The sequence below is a fragment of the Neoarius graeffei genome, chromosome 26 (assembly GCF_027579695.1).
Source record: "Neoarius graeffei isolate fNeoGra1 chromosome 26, fNeoGra1.pri, whole genome shotgun sequence".
Classification (NCBI taxonomy): domain Eukaryota; kingdom Metazoa; phylum Chordata; class Actinopteri; order Siluriformes; family Ariidae; genus Neoarius; species Neoarius graeffei.
Genome location: NC_083594.1, coordinates 16,335,185 through 16,359,926, shown reverse-complemented (window position 1 = coordinate 16,359,926; position 24,742 = coordinate 16,335,185). Strand labels below are relative to the sequence as shown.

Below are 24,742 nucleotides of genomic sequence, written 5' to 3'. Positions count from 1 at the left end.
TTAACATATCATTCATTAAAGATTACATGTTTTGTGACCTGATGGTAAAAAAAAGAAATGGTTTTAAGTGAATAAGTTCATGTCCCCATTTCAGTACCCATAAGCGTGGAATCACTCATATATATATGTATGTATGTGTGTGTGTGTGTGTGTCCTCTTGAACTTCTTTTTAGATAGGTTTTAACTTGGGCAAGGACAATGTTTCTAAAAAAAAAAAGCACACTAATGAAATGGCTATAAGTCATTACTTACATAACCATAAATGTAGGATAAGATAAGACGAAATATGCCTTTATTGATCCCCATGAGGAGAAATTCAGGTGTTGCAGCAGCTCAGGTACAGAGTAAATTATAGAAAAATGTCGACTACATAAAAAGTAAAAGAGAATAAAAGTATAATAGAATAAAAAATAGAACTAAATAAGGACAACTGCTCACAAAAGACAGCAACAAACAACAAGAATTGGTAGCGGAGTCGAGTCGAGATGTATAAAAATGACACAATGAAGTGAGGTACCAGTAGGTATTCTGAAACGTAAGTGGTGGAGCTGTAAACAATAATAGTGCAGCATGTGATAAAAATACATGATGATAGTGCAGATACAAAAAAAAAAAAAGAAAGAAATAGTACTATGGCAATAGGGACAAAGACAATATAAACAATATTTAACAATTATTCCATGAAACCGAGTGGAATAACGGTTTTATTCTATCCACATTCACTGGATTTTGAGAAACAGAGCATTTTTATTTTCATTTTTTTGCAAATTCGATAAGTAAAAACTTTTATACAAAACGTCCGACAAAATCATTTCCGCTTAGAATGTAGACAAACTGGCGAGATGACAGGAGCAATTTGTGAAAAATGCTATAGTAATCATATTTGAAAAATGTTTAAACAGAAGCACTTGTTTTTAAGAACGTTTTTTTGTTTTTAAGACTGAAAAGCCAACCTGGAAAACTGGACTGGATTGAAAAATGAAATACCTTTTTGGTTTTTTTTCCCTTTCAGATGTAATATGATGTAACAGACGAGCAAGAGGCAATTTAAAAATGAAGATAAATACTAACACGAGGACGAATAGGATAATATGAAGCATTTATGAGGAGCATAAATTTCACCAATTTTCGTGTGACATATGATGGTTTCAGTCACAGAGTGATGCTGGACTTAATACTGCTCCTCACTCAAGAAAGAAACCCCGGCTTATAGTACCAGTCAAAAGTTTGGACACACTTTCAAATTCATTGTTTTTTCTTTATTTTTATTCATTAATTGACACTTCGTGTCTTAAAGTAATGATGGATGTTGTTTCTCTTTACTTAGTTGAACGGTTCTTGACATAATATGGATTATTACAGTTGTAGTGTGGAGTAGGGCTATTTACTGTTTACTGTTTGATCTTAAACGAATTACCAAGGCAAGGAATTGCACTAATTAACTTTTGACGAGACACATGCATTAATTGAAAAGCGTTCTGGGTGATGACCTCATGAAGCTGGTTAAAATAATGCTAATAGTGTGCAAAGCGTCATCAAGGTAAACACTGGCTACTTTGAAGACTCTATATAAAATATGAAACATATTTTATTTTTTAACACTTTTTCTTTTTTAATTTGACACATAATTCCATGGGCGGCACGGTGGTGTAGTGGTTAGCGCTGTCGCCTCACAGCAAGAAGGTCCGGGTTCGAGCCCCGTGGCCGGCGAGGGCCTTTCTGTGCGGAGTTTGCATGTTCTCCCCGTGTCTGCGTGGGTTTCCTCCGGGTGCTCCGGTTTCCCCCACAGTCCAAAGACATGCAGGTTAGGTTAACTGGTGACTCTAAATTGACCGTAGGTGTGAATGTGAGTGTGAATGGTTGTCTGTGTCTATGTGTCAGCCCTGTGATGACCTGGCGACTTGTCCAGGGTGTACCCCGCCTTTCGCCCGTAGTCAGCTGGGATAGGCTCCAGCTTGCCTGCGACCCTGTAGAACAGGATAAAGCGGCTAGAGATAATGAAATGAGATGAGACATAATTCCATACATGTTCCATATGTGATTTCATGGTTCTGATGTCTTCAGTATTGTTCGACAACATACAGAAGAACCTATGAATGAGTAGAGTAGGGGTGTCCAAACTTTTGACAGGTACTGCAAGTTCAAGGTCAGAATCAGGTGTAGCTGTGACATGCCACGTTTTAGGTGAACTCCACAGTGGGTAACTCAGCATAATGAGTGCATTTGCTGGCACAGAATTGGCAAATATACAAAATGTAAATAAAATACCCGGCATCCTTGTCGAGGACATTATGGACATCCTAATAATTTACTTTTTTTAATATTAATAATTTACTTAACCTATAATTTGGGTAATGGGTTTGCATAATGGGTTTAAAGTGACCTCATGTCCAATGAATGTAGATAGAATAATTACGTTTTGTTTTTCCCTACCCATGGTCTATGAGCTGATAGCCTAGTAGTAGAGTAGCCAATCTATTGTGTGGAATGGGGGATATTGCGGAGGGAACCAATATTCTTTTAGCTCTTTTTGTTCCTTTTAAATACTTGATCATTTTGGGGGTGGCACAGAATTGGCAAATATACAAAATTTTTTTTTGTATATTTGCCAAAGACATGTACTGTAGTTAGGTTAAGAGGGGGCGGCCATGGGCCGAAGTGCCCTTGAGCAAGGCACCTAACCGCCAAGTGTTCCCAGGGTGCTGTAGTATAGCTGCCCACTGCTCCTGGGTATGTGTGCGTGCTCATTGCTCACTGCTTCAGATGGCCTAAATACAGAGGACGAACTTCACTGTGCTCGAGTGTGCATGTGACAAATAAAGGCTTCTTCTTCTTCGTATCTAAGTGATCCAGCTTTAGAGAATAATGCAATATGTTCAAAGCAGTGTAATGTCAGATGTGATTTGGATCAGGACAGGCACAGCCTCGCGGCTAGTCAGTCAAGTGAAAGGAATCTGTTTAAACATTCAACATGTGATTTTGAATAATTTGCATCCTCGAGCAGGTGAGAACAGTCGGTAAGAACAAGCCTGAAGCAGGACCTGGAGCTCTCAGCACTGGAGTTTCGCACAAACGGGCTCTGACAAGTCATGCTGATTTTCTAGCCCTTTGACATTAAAAAGAACAAGAGCTGGGTGCATAAGCACGCCATTGATTAAACAGTATAAAAAAAACACCCTCCTTCCAGAATCGTTCGAGTAAAAAGATGGTGATTTAAATGCATATTCATTTTGGATTCTGGGAGACCGGAGGAAATGAGCGGAGAAGTGATCGTACCTCGGCGGCTGAGTGACAAATCTTTTTTTGCTGGTTTCGAGGCAGTGCACGGAAAACGCATAAAGAAATTACAAATCACCGTGCGCACCGCAGGAGATTATTATAGCCGTCCATGTAAGTAGTGTTCCTAGATGAAAGTGCAAAATTGGTCCCATATTTCAGACAAAACTTTGAAAGTTTTGTCAGGTTTTATAGCTGTAGTCTTTGTATTTAATTGCGTTGAAAGTTCTAGTGACGGACTCTAAAAACAGAAGTACGACTTAAATCACTTGACTCTTTAATAATTATATCTGTATTATTGTGAGTATTTTTTTCAATGGCTTTTAACAGGCGACATACGATATGTAAAACACAAGCGATAACATGACTCACTCAAGCACAAGACTCATGTCTTGGCTTATGTTTCAGTGATTCATCTTAAAGCGTATTATTAAATAGACACATAAGGAATTTAACATCAGGCATGCTGTTATTGGAAAATAATAGTGAGATGCAATGAGTGTGCTGCCACATTGAAGCTATTTTCCAACAACTGCACGTCCCAAAGTGTCCTTTTATACAACAGCAATGTGGCAACAATTATTTATTTACTAAAGAACGCATTGATCCGTTTACAGTAGCAGTCAAAAGTTTGTACACCCCTACTCATTCCATCGGTTTTTCAGTATTTTGACCATTTTCTACAACCCCGATTCCAAAAAAGTTGGGACAAAGTACAAATTGTAAATAAAAATGGAATGCAATAATTTACAAATCTCAAAAACTGATATTGTATTCACAATAGAACATAGACAACATATCAAATGTCGAAAGTGAGACATTTTGAAATTTCATGCCAAATATTGGCTCATTTGAAATTTCATGACAGCAACACACCTCAAAAAAGTTGGGACGGGGCAATAAAAAGCTGGAAAAGTTAAAGGTACAAAAAAGGAACAGCTGGAGGACCAAATTGCAACTCATTAGGTCAATTGGCAATAGGTCATTAACATGACTGGGTATAAAAAGAGCATCTTGGAGTGGCAGCGGCTCTCAGAAGTAAAGATGGGAAGAGGATCACCAATCCCCCTAATTCTGCACCGACAAATAGTGGAGCAATATCAGAAAGGAGTTCGACAGTGTAAAATTGCAAAGAGTTTGAACATATCATCATCTACAGTGCATAATATCATCAAAAGATTCAGAGAATCTGGAAGAATCTCTGTGCGTAAGGGTCAAGGCCGGAAAACCATACTGGGTGCCCGTGATCTTCGGGCCCTTAGACGGCACTGCATCACATACAGGCATGCTTCTGTATTGGAAATCACAAAATGGGCTCAGGAATATTTCCAGAGAACATTATCTATGAACGCAATTCACCGTGCCATCCGCCGTTGCCAGCTAAAACTCTATAGTTCAAAGAAGAAGCCGTATCTAAACATGATCCAGAAACGCAGACGTCTTCTCTGGGCCAAGGCTCATTTAAAATGGACTGTGGCAAAGTGGAAAACTGTTCTGTGGTCAGACGAATCAAAATTTGAAGTTCTTTATGGAAATCAGGGACGCCGTGTCATTCGGACTAAAGAGGAGAAGGACGACCCGAGTTGTTATCAGCGCTCAGTTCAGAAGCCTGCATCTCTGATGGTATGGGGTTGCATTAGTGCGTGTGGCATGGGCAGCTTACACATCTGGAAAGACACCATCAGTGCTGAAAGGTATATCCAGGTTCTAGAGCAACATATGCTCCCATCCAGACGACGTCTCTTTCAGGGAAGACCTTGCATTTTCCAACATGACAATGCCAAACCACATACTGCATCAATTACAGCATCATGGCTGCGTAGAAGAAGGGTCCGGGTACTGAACTGGCCAGCCTGCAGTCCAGATCTTTCACCCATAGAAAACATTTGGCGCATCATAAAATGGAAGATACGACAAAAAAGACCTAAGACAGTTGAGCAACTAGAATCCTACATTAGACAAGAATGGGTTAACATTCCTATCCCTAAACTTGAGCAACTTGTCTCCTCAGTCCCCAGACGTTTACAGACTGTTGTAAAGAGAAAAGGGGATGTCTCACAGTGGTAAACATGGCCTTGTCCCAACTTTTTTGAGATGTGTTGTTGTCGTGAAATTTAAAATCACCTAATTTTTCTCTTTAAATGATACATTTTCTCAGTTTAAACATTTGATAGGTAATCTATGTTCTATTCTGAATAAAATATGGAATTTTGAAACTTCCACATCATTGCATTCCGTTTTTATTTACAATTTGTACTTTGTCCCAACTTTTTTGGAATCGGGGTTGTACATTATACTGACGACATCAAAACTATGAAATAACATCTGGAACATATATGGAATTATGTGGAAAACCAAGTATTAAAAAAACAAATGTTTCATATTTTAGACTCTTCAAAGTAGCCAGCGTTTACCTTGATGACGCTTTGTAAGCTACTGGCGTTATCTTAACCAGCTTCATGAGGTAGTCACCTGGAATGCTTTTCAATTAACTGGTGTGCCTCGTCAAAAGTTAATTAGTACAATTTCTTGCCTTGTTAATGCATTTGAGATCAAACCGTAAATAGTAAATAATAAAAATACAGTAAATATCCCTATTCCACAACTGTAGTAATCCATATTATGTCAAGAACCGCTTGACTAAGTAAAGAGAAACGACATCCATCATTAATTTAAGACATGAAGTGTCTTAACTGAAAAAAATAAAGAAAGAAAAACTATCGTGGGTCCAAACTTTTGACTCGTACTGTATAGTAATATTCAGTGTTATGGAACATACATGAAACAAGTTAATTATTATTTATATTAAAACAGCTATAAACCATCATTCCTTCACGAACATATTTTGTCCCTCTTTCTTGAAATGAAAAAATGAAGTCCGTCAATGTTCCTGATAAAACCACAAAGCATAAAAGCTCCTCTGTCCTCATGTCTTTCCAGCGCTGAAAAATGTAAAGGTACGGTTTTACTGTTACAAAGTGCTGACACTGGAGACTCCTTTCGTAAATGCAAAATAAACATCTCACAGAAAACTTCAATATCAACAATAATTCTATCCACATTCACTGGATATGAGCAATCGCGTGCTCTGATTGGCTACTCAACTACTAGGATATCCGCTCATATGCTGTGAGTAGAGAAAAACAAAATGGCGGCGCGTGTCGCTGAACCAACTGATGACGAAAGACAAACTCTACTCGAAAACAAAACCCTAAAAAAATACAAAAAAAGAACAAAATATGGAATAAAAGTATTTGATTAGTATTTGAAAAGTATTTCTAAGCGGAAACGGTTTTGTCGGACGTTTTGTATAAAGATTTTATTTCTCGAATTTGCAAAAAATTAAAATGCTCTGTTTCTCAAAATTCAGTGAATGTAGACAGAATAAAACAGCTATTCCACTCACTCAATCTCGTCGTACATGGTTTATAGCCAACTCGGCGCTACGTGCCTCATCGGCTATCAGCTCATGTACGACTTGATTTCATGGAATAACTGTTAATTATATGGTTTATAATCCATTTATGTGGAACGTCTGCCATACAAGTCCCTATGTAAGTTGTAACGATAGAAACGAATAGATATTTCATCTTAGAACAAGTATATTAATGTAAACCTCTGACTTGGCTTGCATTCATAACTACTATCAGAGCTGCTGTTACTGAAAGTTGAATGAACACCTTCTGGCCAGTCAGACTCGAGAACTCAAAAGCGCTGTGGTAAAAAATGAATTAATCAATAAATAAAGTAACAGCAATAGCTGCAGCGGGTATCATCCAACTTGCAAAGATGGTTTCTACAAGAGTATTCATAACTTATCTTGTTCATTACAAAAGATCTTGGCTCCATATCCAGACAGTTTAATGATGGGGTATATATCATTCATGATGAGAACGTCAGCCATTAAAACTTCAGCCACTTTCCAAACATCAAATATTTTTATATGAAGTGTGTGTATGACTGGGAAGCATTGAGTTCACTGAAGAATTTCTGTGAACTTCATCCTCTGGACTTGAACACGGTGTATTAGTTAAAAATGGTTTGCTTATATGATGTGAATAAAATAATTATTGTTATGTAATCTGACTTTGTGGAACCGGTGAACTTTTCGACACAGTACTGTTTTGCATAGAGCAGATTATTTTCAAAGGTTTTAGAGCAGAATTCCAGAACTTTCAGAATTAATACATTTCCAGAATTTCTATGCCCCAATTTATTGGAATTTTTCTCACCAGCATTATTATACACCAGAGGGGAACCATCAGGGCCTTTTAGGTCTTCAGAGAAGGCCCAAACACATCAGCATTTCAAATGTTATACTTAATTTCTTTCATTTTTTCATAATTTCATTAGAATTAGAAGTCTCATCTCATTATCTCTAGCCGCTTTATCCTGTTCTACAGGGTCGCAGGCAAGCTGGAGCCTATACCAGCTGACTGCGGGCGAAAGGCGGGGTACACCCTGGACAAGTCGCCAGGTCATCACAGGGCTGACACATAGACACAGACAACCATTCACACTCACATTCACACCTACGGTCAATTTAGAGTCACCAGTTAACCTAACCTGCATGTCTTTGGACTGTGGGGGAAACCGGAGCACCCAGAGGAAACCCACGCGGACACGGGGAGAACATGCAAACTCCACACAGAAAGGCCCTCGCCGGCCACGGGGCTCGAACCCGGACCTTCTTGCTGTGAGGTGACAGCGCTAACCACTACACCACCGTGCCGCCCGAATTAGAAGTGAATAAGTATAATTTGGCCTCATTTTCTCTCAAATTTGCTTCAGAAATAAAAGGGTTACTGTACTGAAAACATTAAAATAGAGTTATCCAATGAGATTTTTTTGTTTGTTGTCTCTAGGCTGAGAAGAGTTTAGAGCTGGCTCACTCACTGGTTAGGACTTCATTGCCGGGACAGAAGACCATGGCAGTGTATGTTTATGTAGGAAGTTACAGATGAATTAACCAATCAGATTGTGATTTATAGTGGGAGGGGCCAAAAATGTATTGCCCTAGACCTCCTCGAAGGTCAACACTAGCTTAACCACGAGTCGCTCATCAGTCGTGTTCGTGAATGCTAATAAAGCGGTCAAGCCAGTGCTATCGAGAGCAAGTAGCACAAGCTAACGACTGAGAAACTAAGATTTCTGTCTCCAGACTCTTCTTCCACGCTGCACGCTCGCTACAGTATTTTTTACTCATACTTAAGTATTCATTTCCCTCTGTAATTTACTTCGTTACTTTTAAAATCAACATTGACGACTACACACAAGGGAGCGACCTGGCAGCCTGCCGCTAATCCCTTGCAAAATCCTTTGCCCTGTTGCTTTTTTGGTGTGTCTGGGTAAGTTTTGGCTGAGCTGAATCGCCACTGATTAACTGTATCCTGTGGAGGCTCGGGTAATATAGAAAATATGTAAAATGTCCCAACAACCAAAATCTGCCACTACAATCTGAATTTAAATGCCTTTATTTGAAATTGTAAGTGAAATTTTATAGTTGAATAACATCATGTTAAGTTGTCTTTCATGGTTTCATTTTCAAACTGATAATAATCAGGTGTAGAAATGTTATCTTCATTTTTTTGGTGGCGTAATCAATTTCAAATTGAGTTCAACTTCAAACACCACCCCAAACTTCACTTTCAAATTCAAATCAAGGCAAAAAAAAAAAATTAGACGAGTCCATTTTGCATATTTCATACAGTATTGTCGGACACTTTTCTCATTCCATAAAAACCTATTAAGGCTATTTTACATTGACGACTGAATATCCATGTTTTTACAAAGACTGGTAATTAGCCCTTACTTCCCCATTTAAAAACTTTTTGAAGTGTGAAGATTAAATAAAAGGACAGAACTGATCAGCAGTACCTCGAGTATGACCGTGCAGATGAGCTTGACACACTGGATGATGGCTTCTTGGCTCCCGGATATCGTCACGCCTCGTTCTGTGGAGTTGGGAAGCAGATCACCTGCGACTTGCACTTGTGCCCCTGTGCTCTGTTCGTAACAGAATAATTCATCAATTTTATCAAGCATCAACGTTGCTTTACAAATATTCACAGCTCACTTTAAGTGATACAGCTTGTGCAGTACACCACGTGGTATTCGAATGAACAGTGACACTTGCATTACAACATAATCACAAGTTCTCAAAGAATTACTTCTGGCACAGTTGATGAACATGCTTACAAGGAATCACTACCAACTTGTAAAAATTATAAGCAGAGTTAAAATGATTTATGAAGAGTTGTGTGAAATTAATTTCTTGTTAATACAGTGGTGCTTAGAAGTTTGTGAACCCTGTAGAATTTTCTATATTTCTGCATAAATATGACCTAAAACATCATCAGATTTTCACACAAGTCCTAAAAGTCGATAAAGAGAACCCAGTTAAACAAATGAGACAAAAATATTATACTTGGTCATTTATTTATTGAGGAAAATGATCCAATATTACATATCTGTGAGTGGCAAAAGTATGTGAACCTCTAGGATTAGCAGTTAATTTGAAGGTGAAATTAGCAGTTAATTTGAAGGTGAAATTAGAGTCAGGTGTTTTCAATCAATGGGATGACAATCAGGTGTGAGTGGGCACCCTGTTTTATTTCAAGAACAGGGATCTATCAAAGTCTGATCTTCACAACACATGTTTGTGGAAATGTATCATGGCATGAACAAAGGAGATTTCTGAAGACCTCAGAAAAGGCGTTGTTGATGCTCATCAGGCTGGAAAAGGTTACAAAACCATCTCTAAAGAGTTTGGACTCCACCAATCCACAGTCAGACAGATTGTGTACAAATGGAGGAAATTCAAGTCCATTGTTACCCTCCCCAGGAGTGGTCGACCAACAAAGATCACTCCAAGAGCAAGGCGTGTAATAGTCGGTGAGGTCACAAAGGACCCCAGGGTAACTTCTAAGCAACTGAAGGCCTCTCTCACATTGGCTAATGTTAATGTTCATGAGTCCACCATCAGGAGAACACTGAACAACAATGGTGTGCATGGCAGGGTTGCAAGGAGAAAGCCACTGCTCTCCAAAAAGAACATTGCTGCTCATCTGCAGTTTGCTAAAGATCACGTGGACAAGCCAGAAGGCTATTGGAAAAATGTTTTGTGGATGGACGAGACCAAAATAGAACTTTTTGGTTGAAATGAGAAGCATTATTTTTGGAGAAAGGAAAACACTGCATTCCAGCATAAGAACCTTATCCCATCTGTGAAACATGGTGGTGGTAGTATCATAGTTTGGGCTTGTTTTGCTGCATCTGGGCCAGGACGGCTTGCCATCATTGATGGAACAATGAATTCTGAATTATACCAGCGAATTCTAAAGGAAACGGTCAGGACATCTGTCCATGAACTGAATCTCAAGAGAAGGTGGCTCATGCAGCAAGACAACGACCCTAAGCACATAAATTGTTCTACCAAAGAATGGTTAAGGAAGAATAAAGTTAATGTTTTGGAATGGCCAAGTCAAAGTCCTGACCTTAATCCAATCGAAATGTTGTGGAAGGACCTGAAGCGAGCAGTTCATGTGAGGAAACCCACCAACATCCCGGAGTTGAAGCTGTTCTGTACGGAGGAATGGGCTAAAATTCCTCCTAGCCAGTGTGCAGGACTGATCAACAGTTCCCGGAAACATTTAGTTGCAGTTATTGCTGCACAAGGGGGTCACACCAGATACTCAAAGCAAAGGTTCCCATACTTTTGCCACTCACAGAAATGTAATATTGGATCATTTTCCTCAATAAATAAATGACCAGGTATAATATGTTTGTCTCATTTGTTTAACTGGATTCTCTTTATCTACTTTTAGGACTTGTGTGAAAATCTGATGATGTTTTAGGTCATATTTATGCAGAAATAGAGAAAACTCTAAAGGGTTCACAAACTTTCAAGCACCACTATAAGTAAAGGCAGACTGACATACCGAAATAGCTGGCCTTGGCCTTGTTCAGGTTAACAAGCCTGAAACCTCTATGCTCGCCATTAAAACAGTACATATAAGTATTATCTGTCAGGATCTTATGATGGGTCTTTTTTGGTGACTATACGCCTACTTAGTCCAGAAATATACTTTCTCAGGTACAATCTGCACTCTGTAGAAGCCCTTTACCCACGAAACAAGATCTCGGCAGCAATAAGGAAGGAATAAACCTTGACTATGTTTGTTGTTGTCGGGAACTAATCAATTACAGAGTGGTGGGATGCATACCAAAGTGAAGCAGAGTCACTGTTACCACTCTGAATAATTTTTTTTCAATTACAGCATGACGAAGTTTTTGATTCCAGTGATTTGCCAATGATTGAAAGCTGAAATTTGGTGTACTGCATGATTGCTAATTTGTATGTGGATTTATAATGATAACTGGGTTACTTCAAAAGATCATGGCCACCAGTAGTCAGTCAGTTTTCAGCAAGTAATTTGAGCTGCAATCCATCCATCTATACCATTTATTGGTTAGGGTTGAGGGGGGGAAGCTGGAGCCAATCCCAGCTGACTTCGGGTGAAAGGTGGGGTACACCCTGGGCAGGTCGCTAATCTATCGCAGGGCTTGAGCTGTACTCACAAAGGTTCATCTGTGGTCTCTTTTTTATTGTTTAGTGTAACTTGGCAAGAATTGGCCACTAGGTGCACTGTTTGAGAAACATGCTTGGGCCCCGCAGATCATTGGAACCTTCATGTTTTTGCCAATATTTTGAGAACCCTAATGCCTAGAGACATTTTCCTACAGATTTCTTGGCCACTTCCCAAACCAATTCACCATTTAGACCATTACGTTCTACCCACTTTCACAATTTTGAGCTAATCTGCAAAATATGCAACACCTAATTTTGTTAAATAGTCCTTGGAGTTTTGTTATATCTTCACAAAACTGTCTCCTAACAGAGACTTTTTCACATTGTGTTGTAGTACTTGAGACCGATCTTTGACCACTTTTTGAAAGCCTCGTCTTGGAATCAACCACGTTTTTACTCGGACTTGTCTCGGTCTTGGACATGGAGGACTCGGGATTTGATTTCAAGAACGGTCAAGACCACAGCTGTGAGGATTTCATGAAATTGCCTGTGCATTGTCTGATTTGTTTATTAACATCCTTACTGTGATTGGATGTAAAACTTCCTGCTTCAAATGCAACCAATAATGTGACTCATTGCTAATTCGAAATTTTGGTTACTGTTAATGGCCGTCACTCCTCCCCCACCCCCCTTCACACCTACTGGTCTGGTCCTGGTCTTGACTCGGTCTCGCCCTGCCTTGGTCTTGGTTTTGACTTGGTCTCAACCCTTCAAAGTCTTGGTCTTGTCTCGGTCTCGATACACTCTGGTCTCGGTCATGACTTGGTCTCAGTTTAGGTGGTCTTGACTACAACTGCTTTCAGAATATCATATATTGTATATGTTTTTCTTTGCTAAAGAACAATTAATGCACCATTAATTATCAGCCTTAGATTATGTCGATGTAACGTCTTACATACTGCACAAGTACAGTACACTGTATGTATATACATTAAACCTATCAGTTTAATGTATATACGTATACTTTTACAGCTGGAACTACTGTCTGCGCCATGTTGTTATAGAAAAATAATTAACATTTTCTTGTGACCAATCAAATTCAAGAACCCAAAGCACTGTGGTATAAGGCAGGTCAACAACCATGCACATCGTATAGATGATAATAGCAAAGCATTTTATCAAATGTTTATCAAGTGCACCAAAAAATGGTCCACTTTATGAGAATATGGATGACTTGAAAATAATAATTCAATTTAAGTTCTATTAATGCTCACGTTCATTAGCAACCCATTTTCTACATATCCCACCCATTTCTTTCACCTCCTCCCATTTCCTGCATTAGCGACCACTCCAAAGTTAGCATGACCCGGCACGTGGCATTACCTCATCCCCAGGCTGACAGCAGAGACCATAAATGTAAAATAAATGGGTTTTTACTGGCATCCAGACCCATGAAATATGCAGTAGAATAAGCAGCTTGAAGACACTAAGCACTGAGGACTGCTCCTTAGAGGACTTCTAGTAGAGGGAGAGGTAGACAGGAGAGAGGGCTGGAGATGAGTCTTTCTATGGCCCTTACCTCTCTGATCTCTTTGATTTTTGAGCCGCCTTTTCCAATTAGAGAGCCGCACTGGCTGGCAGGGATAACCAGACGCAACGTGACTGGAGGCTTGCTGGTGACTGTGCCATTAGCCACGAGAGCAGCCAGGTCCTGAAATACACAGTACAGTAGATGTAAGAAAACTGGAGTACATTCCAAGACATTAGAACAGAATAAACATTTAAGTGGTGTACTCTTAGCACCACCATTACGTCATGTGATTCCAGATCTAGCTCTGAAATTTGATCTTCTTAACTACCATGTCTATGGGAATACCCTTTAAATCTGCTTCGGTCATTTTATCCCCCAACACTTTTGAATTTGTATTTGATTGACCAGAAGGTGTTGATTAATTTTCTATAACAGCAGCTCTGACAATACAGTTCAAGCATTTTTGTTGGCACCTCCACATTGTAGTAAGATGCAGTTTTACAAATCCGTATAAGCTATATGGGTTTATGAAAATCCCACCACCCAACTTGTACCCTCTACTGAACAGAATGTCTTTATCCATTAAACTAAAGTTAACTCCTTTGTCGCTGCCTGAATCAATCATGGAACTTTTCCAGATTGCCACTGGCCTTCTCAAATGAGACCATTACCGAGATTTGAAGTGAAGACCTCGTGCATTGGATTCCATGCTTGAAAACGGTTCTTTGCAGTAGAATCTAATCAGCTCTCCCTGCCTCCCTTTCCTTCACTGTTTGCCAATCAATACAACTCACTGACTAAAGGTTAGTGCCAATTGAACAAAGCTGAACAAGCCTTGTGGCTGAGTTTCCCATTGATTTCCACCACCAGGTTATGCATAATATTTACCCAATCCACATCTCGAGTTTTCCTTTTGTGGTCAAAGTTAAAGCACCACTGGATTCAGGAGCATTCCTTGGAATCAGACTCATATTCCAGTGCTTCACCAGTACGACTGACAGGGGAAGCTGCAACGTGGCTTGAGCTCAGCAACGTAGGCCAATTTTTATGAACACGCTCGGTGCTTTGAGAGGAATGGGCTTGCATGTCCATTAGTCAGGCAGTGCAGTTTCAGAGGCTCTTTCTTTAATTAAGCCTGGCAATAAATACTGGTCCAAGTCAAAGCCCACCATCACTGCAATTAATTAGTGGGGAGCAGGATTCTTGCTGGGGTTTGAAATGTAAATAGCAACCACTGTCTTGCTGCCCATCAACTTTTGCTCTGGCTACGTGAAAGGAATAATTAGCTGAGTGGGAGCCTTGGAACGGCACCCAACAAAGAATTTATTCCTGCGATTGGGTTTGGTTGGGAACTATTGCATTCTGCATTCCTTCAATGCCCACAATGAAGAAACCTCAAAGGATGGATTGGAAGAGTTAAAAAATACAAAGAGATGCATCTATTTCCATAGTGTCTTTTTAAAATAATGGAGACCCAAACCATGACTGGTAGAGATTGCTTGAGGATTTGCACTTTTACCTCTGTATGTTCTGTTCTTTCCTCATTGTACCGTACTCCTGATTTTTTTTTTTTTTTAATATATACCAGGCAAACATTTGGACACACTTTCTAATTCAATGGATCAGACTTTGATAGATCCCTGTTCTTTAAATAAAACAGGGTGCCCACTCGCACCTGATTGTCATCCCATTGGTTGAAAACACCTGACTCTAATTTCACCTTCAAATTAACTGCTAATACTCGAAGAAGAAACCTTTATTTGTCACATGCACACTTCAAGCACAGTGAAATTCATCCTCTGCATTTAACCCATCTGAAGCAGTGAACACGCACACACACACCCAGAGCAGTGGGCAGCCACACTAGAGCGCCCGGGGAGCAATCAGGGGTTAGGTACCTTGCTCAAGGGCACTTCAGCCCAAGGCCACCCCATGTTAACCTAACTGCATGCCTTTGGACTGTGGGGGAAACCGGAGCACCTGGAGGAAACCCACGCAGACACGGGGAGAACATGCAAAATCCACACACAAAGGCCCCTGCCGGCCACTGGGTTTGAACCCAGAACCTTCTTACTGTGAGGCAACCGTGCTAACCACTACACCACCATGCCACAAAGTAGAGATGGTGATGAGGAAAAAGTCCATGAGACAGCATAAAGAAACCTTAAGAGGAACCAGGTTGAAAAAGGCACACGTCCTCTTCTGGGTGAGACTGGATAGTGGGATTATAAATCATTACTCTTGTACAAGTGTATACTATTAAGACAAACAGTGCTCAATGTGTTGAAAGGAGTCTTGGGATTGAATCTTTATGATTACAGAAGCAAATTTTGGGCACGTCGTATGGAGGTAAGATTATCCTCTGATATAAGAGTGACATTTTTGAATAGTTTTGTTTTTTTTTATTTTTATGGAAGATCTTATGGTGTTTAGACATTCCCAATGTCATGGTAACACTAAGCTGAAGGAACTGGCCGTTGAAGTGTGCTTTCACACTTTTTTTTTTTCTTTTCTCAACCGCTAGCACACATTTTACTTGTAATTACTCTACATGGAAAAGAAGTTGCAGAGCTGGTGGAATGTGGCTGCTTTGAAATAGCACTGCCTTTTTTTTTTTTTTAAACACCATGGAAGTTCCAACGTTAACAACAACAACAAAAACAACTTTTCAGTGCCAACTGACTTTTTTTTTTTAAACCTCCTGAGCAATATTAGGTTGCAAGTTGAGGAAAAAATATATTGAAAAAAAAATTTGTGATCAAATTCTAGGAGATTAATGACATATTGAAGTGAAAATATTTCATTCCTAATTCTCCAATGTTGCAATGAAGCCAATCTTAACAAGTCTGCTATTTTTGGTATATTCACCAGCACACAACGTGACCTCTCACTATAACTGTGGCTTCGACTGTGCCGTCATGCAGCCAAAATTCTCCTCTAAAGCTTCAGCCAAGACAAACAACCACCTCACTGAGATAAACCATTCTTTATAACCTTTATTACTATTCATAACAAATCTAATCAAGATAGCAAGCTAGACTTATTTAGTCTTAGACATCAAGCTCGAACTGTTTCGTCGATACCAGCTAGGACTAGGAAAGCATTATGGTTACAGGTACATGAGCTGCTTTTTATTCATATCAGCAAAAAAGGTGCTCCAGCCAGTCCTTTTATTTTTCAAGATAAGTGTGAAAGGAACTGAAGTCGCTCCAGTCAGCAACTTTTTTTTCTGGGGGGGAAAAAGCCAGTTCTACAGTTATCGAATAAGCATATACCTTTACGACAAGCCTTACGATGAGTAGACATTCAGAATTTCCTAAAAGGCTCCATAAACTAATTCTTAGTCTAACCAACCCAAGCTGTATGTTATGAAACAAATCAGGCCTTTTATTTTTAGAATGTTTTAGAATCAATTATTTATACATCACTTAGTTCCGGTCCACTAACTTGATTGGTCGAGACATGTACACTACCGTTCAAAAGTTTGGGGTCACCCAGACAATTTTGTGTTTTCCATGAAAAGTCACACTTTTATTTACCACCATAAGTTGTAAAATGAATAGAAAATATAGTCAAGACATTTTTCTGGCCATTTTGAGCATTTAATCGACCCCACAAATGTGATGCTCCAGAAACTCAATCTGCTCAAAGGAAGGTCAGTTTTATAGCTTCTCTAAAGAGCTCAACTGTTTTCAGCTGTGCTAACATGATTGTACAAGGGTTTTCTAATCATCCATTAGCCTTCTGAGGCAATGAGCAAACACATTGTACCATTAGAACCAGGGCTTTGAACCAGAATTTTTTTCCTATTGGTTCGTTCCGAACAGAAACGGAATTTTAACGTTTCCGGTTTGGGGTTCCACCATTAGATAGACGTTCCCAAACCGGTTAGAACAAAAAAATTTCGTTCCCGGAACGGTTAATTACGTTCCCTGTCAGCTGTTTAACAAATGGCTATAAAATTATGTCTCTGTCTCATCCAGCTTAAGCCAAATGTAGGCTAATTCTATTACAACCTTCATTAAATAAGACAAGAAATAATTCAAAACAATTATTATTTCAAATGTTGGCGATTTGGATTCTCAGTATGTCTTCCCATCTACACAAACAGAAAAAGTGCCAAAAATGAAAGATAATTCATTTAGTGTGTTACCAAAGGCTAGTCAGGCCCTATAGAGGGCTACCGCATGACGTCACCGCGCCGCGAGATTTTGTTAGGCGCCATATTGGAAGACCAAGTACACATCTATGCAAGTACATACATACATAAAACAAACTACACCTGAAATGTAGCCAGGGCCGGTTCTGCCCTAATCTGGACCCGGGTGCAACATCGCGCAACCCCTCCCCCCCAAAAAAAAAACAGTCTAAATCAGGACAACCATCACATAACTATAACTATAAACATTTTATATCAACTATTTTAACTAAATGGGCTATAATAAATAAGCCTGCAGGCAGCCACGGCGGGCTGCCTCAGAAAAGTAACCATTCAATGACAACTGAAGGCCTGCAGCCACGGCGGGCTGCCTCAGAAAACTAACCATTCAATGACAACTGAAGGCCTGCAGCCACGGCGGGCTGCCTCAGAAAACTAACCATTTGTCCTACCTTAAAACTCGTTTTGCATTTTCTGCCTCCTTTTTTGTATTTTCGACCCTCCATTTATTTTCTTTCCTTTTCTGAAAACCCGATTTGTGTCCAGACATTTTGTTCTGCTACCAACGAACTAACTCGTCAGGTCTCGTCTCTCGAGCCCGCAATGATTCCCGTGGGAAGGGCAACAATTGATACATTTTTACAAACAGCCAATAGGGAGGTTGCAACGTTCAGGCTCTTCTTTGCTCAGACACTCAGTAATTCACTTATTATCACATGGAGACGTGATAGTAGTCCACCTTCCCGCTCTCTCCATTCAGTCAGCGAACGTCACACAGGAAGTGAACCCCAGCGGGTCATAGAAACTTGCGCAGGAGAAGAAATGACTTTTTTATTTGTAGGCTACAGAAACTTTGAGGAACGAAATAAAAACCGGTATTAACCGGTTACCATTATTTTTAATAAGCGTTTCTGTTCCGGAACATAAAAAATAATAAAGTTTCTGGTTTCGTTTCTGTTCCATGTGAAATAGAAAAAGTTCCCGGTTTTCGTTTTCGTTCCTTGAACCGGTTCAAAGCCCTGATTAGAACACTGGAGTGATAGTTGCTGGAAATGGGCCTCTATACACCTATGGAGATATTGCACCAAAAGCCAGACATTTGCAGCTAGAATAGTCATTTACCACATTAGCAATGTATAGAGTGTATTTCTGATTAGTTTAAAGTGATCTTCATTGAAAAGAACAGTGCTTTTCTTTCAAAAAATAAGGAAATTTCAAAGTGACCCCAAACTTTTGAACAGTAGTGTATATTTCCTATAACCGCACTAGGACGTTTCACTCTCTGGATCACTCTGCTCGTTCCGTAAAATATCACTTCCTAGTTTGAAACGGTTCCTACACTTGTCCAAGTGAGATTATCAGCGGACATGGAGAGCAATATGTTTAGCTTAAAACATGAAAGCTCATCAAATGATGCAAAAAAATTAGAATGGACACCAATTTGACTGGAAGCACCTTTAATGGGAATGTACAACTCGATGTGAGTTAGTTAGCTAGCTAGGAACCTAGCCTACATGCGATAAAGTGAGTGGTACAAACTAGTGGTAGAACACTACGCTACATTGTGTCCGAAATGTCATTTCATTGATAATTTCTTGTTTATAGATTACTCCAAAGTTGGCTTCGTAGTTCGCATGTCCATCTTGGCTGGGAGGTTGTGAGTTGTACCTGTGGTCAGGTCATACCAAAGACCATCATAAAAAATGGTACCTACTGCCATCTAGGGAGGCACGCTGTAATACAGATGTGAGTAGGGCATCAAATAGCCCCTAAGCATAACTACACCATCTCTTGTTTATCGCAATGCATTATGGGGGATAGCTGGGGTCGGTAGCTGCACAATATAGCGGATGTTAGATTCATTTTACATGACAGCGATGTAATGTGAGAGGAGCAATTTTGCCATGCTCTGTCGTGGAAGAGAATGAAATTGGTGATTTAAAGAGGTGGATTGTCACAGTCCGGTCCAGTCCATCCATGCCTTAGATTGTGGGACTTCCATGCCAGATCCAGGACAGGAATTCAGTCCTGCCTTGCTGAAGGCCATTTCCTGAAGCGGCACCCCCACACCTGCTACCACACCTCTCCCATCAGCCAGGGCTTTTTAAGAACTGTTTGGAGCTACTCCATTTGCCAGACTGTCTCTTGTAGACTTTCCTCGCCTCGCTACGGCTCATTGGTATTGTGTCTTCTTGAGTCCCCCTGCCTGAATTTCTTCTTGTTTTTTTGTCAAGTTTTTCTGTCCAGTTTTTTGTCCGCCTGTTCTTTTGAATTGTGTCCTTTGCTACCTCTGCCTGGATTTCCCTTGTCCCTGTGTTCATCAGTTTTTGTGAAGATTTTTCTGTCCTGTTTTTTGTCCCTGATCGTGTCTACCGTACCTGCTCCTCTGTGTTTTTGACCTCCTGGCCTGTTTTTTGACGACCGATTTTCGCCTGAGCCCTGCTGTACCTTTTTGCCTTTCTGCCATTTTCTTCATTAAATAAGTTTTTTTCTCTTTACACTGCCTGTTTTCTGAGTCTGCTTTTGGCTCCTCACTTCACCTCAGCTTGCCACTCCTGACATGGATAACATGTTGAGGGTTTTCAGCAGGAAAATCTGAATCCAAATCAAGCTTGGTGAGAGGGTAAGACATATTGTAAGTGACAAGAATTCGCACAACCGAGAGACTGACGAGTCGACCACACTGTACAACAACATCATCAAATCTCAGAATGTCTTCTCAAAACATTTATAAATGAGTGATTGATTAGTTAAATAAAACTTGAGATCAAGAAACATTACAAAAAAAAAAATCTTCGGAAACCCGCTGATCTGCTGTGTCATGTTCAGTATAAATGCATCTACTTCAATAAATGCCGCAAGTGAGTTACACTGAACATTATATATACAGTCATGGTCAGAAGTTTACACACAGTGACATGAATGTCATCTTGGATATGAATGTTATGGCAATATTTGGGCTTTCAGTAATTTCTTTGAACTGTTCTTTTTCTGTGGCAGAATGATTGTACAGCATACAGCTTTAATTAAAAAAACCACTAGAATTTGGTCTACAAGTTTTAATTTTCTTTGGGTTTTCTGAAATCAACACGGTCAAAATTATACATACAGGGTCAAAAATTTACATATGCTCACTTAGATTATGAATTCAGAGGTGCTGAAACTTCCAAAAATGTCTCTTATCTTGCCAAGGCCGAGGTCTCTTAACTTCCTGTTAGTGATCATGATTGACTACAGCTGGTAGCTTCTCTGTGTCTTCATAAAAAGGGTTTGTTTACAGCACTCATTGGATTGACCAACACACAGTAAAATGGGAAAGTCCAAGGAGCTCAGTGCAGATCTGAGAAAGAGGATCGTAGATATACACAACTCCAGAATGTCTCTTGGAGTCATTTCTAAACAACTGCAAATTCCAAGATCAGTTCAAACAATTGTAGTATGCAAGTTATTATGAGGTGTAGTCACTTTGCCAAGCCACTTTGTTTCAAGAAAACCCAAACTGTCACCCTCAGCTGAAAGGAAATTGGTTTGGATGGTCAGGAACAACCTGGGAACCACCATGGCACAGCCCTGCCATGAACTGGAAGCTGATGGATCACTGTCTACAGTTCAGATCACCATGGACTAAGAGGCTGCTATCCAAAAAATAACCCCCTGCTCCAAAATTGACACCTTCAAGCTTAACTGAAGTTTGAAGCTGACCACATGGACAAAAAAAAAAGCCTTCTTGAGGAAAGCTGTATGGTCCGATGAGACAAAGATTGAGTTGTTTGGCCCCAATGACCACCATGTACAGAGGGACACTGTACCAGCTGGTGGTGGTGGTAGGATCATCATGCTCTGGGGCCGTTTTGCTGCCAGTGGAACTGGTTAATTGCACAAAATGAATGGAATAATGAAGAAGGAGGACTACCTCAGAATTCTTCAGCATAAACCATCAGAAACTTGAACACGACTTGGGAGTCACAACAGGACAATGAACCCAAACATGCATTAGAGCTGGTTGTGGAGGATAAAGCAGGCTAACATTAAGCTTAAAACAAGTCCTGACTTCAATCCTATTGAAAATATATGGACCATGCTTATAAATCAAGTCCATGCCAAAAACAAAACAAACTTAATTGAACTGTACCAATTCTACCATAAAGAGTCGTGAAATATCCAACCAGAATTTTGCCAGAAGCTTGTTCATGGTAAACAAAAATGTTTGGTCAAGGTGAATCTTGCGAAGAGACATTTTACCCAAATATTAGGTGTGCTGTATGTATAATTTTGACCCTGTGTTGATTTCAGAAAACCCAAAGAAAATTAAAACTTGTGCACCAAATTCTAGCGTTTTTTTTAAATTAAAGATGTATGCTGTACATCCTGCCACAGAAAAAGAACAGTTCAGAGAAATTACTGAAAGCCCAAGAATTGCCATGACATTCATATCCAAGATGGCACGTCACTGTGTGTAAACTTCTGACCATAACTGTACTCGAACGAGAACCCTTCGTGGTTTGGGAGTTTTATCGGTCCGACAGGCTTGTTCGGCTGCCGAGTGCTTCAGTACGTTGAGAGGCAAAGGCCGACGAATGCTTCTTTGTTGTACAGTCTTTGGAATATTGCTAATTTCAGACGATGAACAGCGTCGATTGTTATAATCTTCTATAACCGAAGGCAGTTCCGCAGGCCCTGGAAATATTGCTGGGTCACAGTTTAAGTCAGTCTTTTTCCCACCAGAGAAATGTAAGCTACAAACACTGGTCCATTTCAATTCAGTTTGAAGGTTTTCATTGCGGATTAAACTTATCCATTTCTTTCTTCTCTTCTTCTCGACTGGCAGCTGATAAAAGCTCAAATTAGGTGTTCTCTTTGTTGCGGAGACACAGTAAGGCACGCGGCAATTCACTTTAGGCGTTGTTAAAACTAGTTAGACAGAACAATGCAGTGTTTTTACCAAAGGTGAAAGTCAACAATACAGCAGAGCTGACCCAAGGTATCGCCCATAATGCATTGCGGTAAACAAGCAATGATGTCGTCATGGGTTAGGGTTATTCTTGCAGTTACCAGAGGACCAGCCCGCCAGCTAGCTACGTAAACCCTAGCTATGTAATAGAAGAGAGGATGAAAGGCTATGGAGATTGGTGCCACCTGGTGTGCCTTCACCTGGTTAGTACTTGGTTGGAAACTGCCTGGGAATACCAGGTGCTGGCACAGGAAGGACTTTTGTTCGAACTGTTATCAGATAAAAGGAGGATTATATGCGAAATAATCACAGTCGTGCCGATATTCAGCATAAATCTTGCGATAAATCATGTGATCTTGTTTAATTCAAAGACATCACAGTTAAATTTGCAAATCTGATTCATCAGAAGGTGTTGATTCATTTTCTCTGACAGCGGCTCTTTCAGTCATGTAAATCAAATGATTGGTTTATATTAATGAACTCATTCTAATACAGCATTGTTTCTATGTATAGTAACAACTAATTGACCTGGACTAGCAGATGATCCATATAATCACATGCTAATAATAAAGATATATTTAAAAAAAATCTGTTGTGATTTAACAGAAAGATGTGTCATCATCGATATGATGAAACTTTCCGGAAAGAGATGCTTATTTAACATTTATGGAAGGAGTCTCCAGTGTCAGCGCTTTATAATAGTCAGTAAGTTTTCCTCGACAGGAAAGTCTTTACGATGGAGGGCTTTCTGTTTTCTCGGTAACGTCACCATGTTTTGTTCTGCTTTTTTCTTCTTTGTCTTATTAACGTCAAGAGAAAGCATAAAAAGAGTATCCGGTGAGGGAATGATTGTTTATCGCTGCTATAATATGCGTAATAGAAGGGTCTCGAATTTATGCTTCAGCCCTGTCCATGTTGTGTTTGTTGTTGTGTTGTTTCTGAAAAAACAAAACCCCACCAAGAAGTTTGGTTAAGCACCACTCGAGTCTTCTTAAAGCCTTCTTCTCGCATTCCTCTGTGCCCTTTAAATCCACTTCAGCAATAACATTTTAAGGATGTCTGAGGCAGAACAGGTCCGAAAATAAAATTCCCTCAAAAAAAAAAAGGCAACAACAAAACTGTGAAGCTGTGATGTGCATTATGCGCTCAGTATGAGTTGAATCTTGACCCTGCTGCAGCCTCCGAGGTTTCTAGGACAACTCGCTCATGTCTGACTAGGCCACGCTGAGTTGCAGGGAGATTCCTCACAGCTGGTTAATGAACTGCACCCTGCCCCATGTATAAAGGAAATAATGGGATTGGTTTGAGAAGCGAGACAGCAAAGCAAAGTTCTTGACAGAGGTGTGATTGAGGCGGAGAGTCATTAGAGCAGATCGGGTCAATTCGATTTCTATGGATGGCTACGGATAGTGGAGGTCTGAGATGGGTTGACAGAATTAGGTGAGTTCTAATTAATAGTGTGTCACTGAGAATAATTACTTGTGCGCACTTTGGGTAATTCTGTAGTCGAGCACATAAATGAATAATTAATCGATTACTCAACATGGCGGCACGGTGGTGTAGTGGTTAGCGCTGTCGCCTCACAGCAAGAAGGTCCGGGTTCGAGCCCCGTGGCCGACGGGGGCCTTTCTGTGTGGAGTTTGCATGTTCTCCCCGTGTCCGCGTGGGTTTCCTCCGGGTGCTCCGGTTTCCCCCACAGTCCAAAGACATGCAGGTTAGGTTAACTGGTGACTCTAAATTGACCGTAGGTGTGAATGTGAGTGTGAATGGTTGTCTGTGTCTATGTGTCAGCCCTGTGATGACCTGGCGACTTGTCCAGGGTGTACCCCGCCTTTCGCCCGTAGTCAGCTGGGATAGGCTCCAGCTTGCCTGCGACCCTGTAGAACAGGATAAAGTGGCTACAGATAATGAGATGAGATGAGATTACTCAACATTTAAAATAAGCAGGCTGATGTGGGATGGTGGTATGCTGATCCTCTCTCGCTTGGACTACTGCAACTATCTCCATGCTGGCCTTCAAGCTTCTGCCATCGGACCCCTGCAGCTCATCAAGAATGCTGCAGCTTGCCTGGTCTACTGTAGAACCTCCCTTGTTCTTCCCATGTCACCTCTCTGCTTGCCGACCTGCACTGGATACCTATTGCAGCTCGCATCAGATTTAAGAAGTTGGTGCTAGTTTATCAGGCTCTCAAGGGGTTAGAGCCAGCATACCTCCAGAGTCTGATCTGCCCCTACACGCCAGCCAGGTTCCTATGCTCTGCGACTACTGGTCATCTGGCCCCGCCTCCTCTCTTC

The 24,742-nt window shown here is 40.3% G+C and overlaps 1 protein-coding gene across 7 annotated transcripts in view; it reads right to left on the bottom strand.

The window, feature by feature from the left end:
- pcbp4 (poly(rC) binding protein 4) overlaps window positions 1-24,742 on the bottom strand; it is a 259,012-nt gene that overhangs the window by 59,573 nt on the left and 174,697 nt on the right. For all 7 annotated transcript variants that reach the window (XM_060910937.1, XM_060910936.1, XM_060910938.1 and 4 more), the window contains 2 exons: window positions 13,386-13,517; window positions 9,154-9,282 (listed from right to left, as the gene is read on the bottom strand). In XM_060910937.1, coding sequence (XP_060766920.1) covers window positions 9,154-9,282; window positions 13,386-13,517 — 261 coding nt within the window. The remainder of the gene's footprint in view (window positions 1-9,153; window positions 9,283-13,385; window positions 13,518-24,742) is intronic.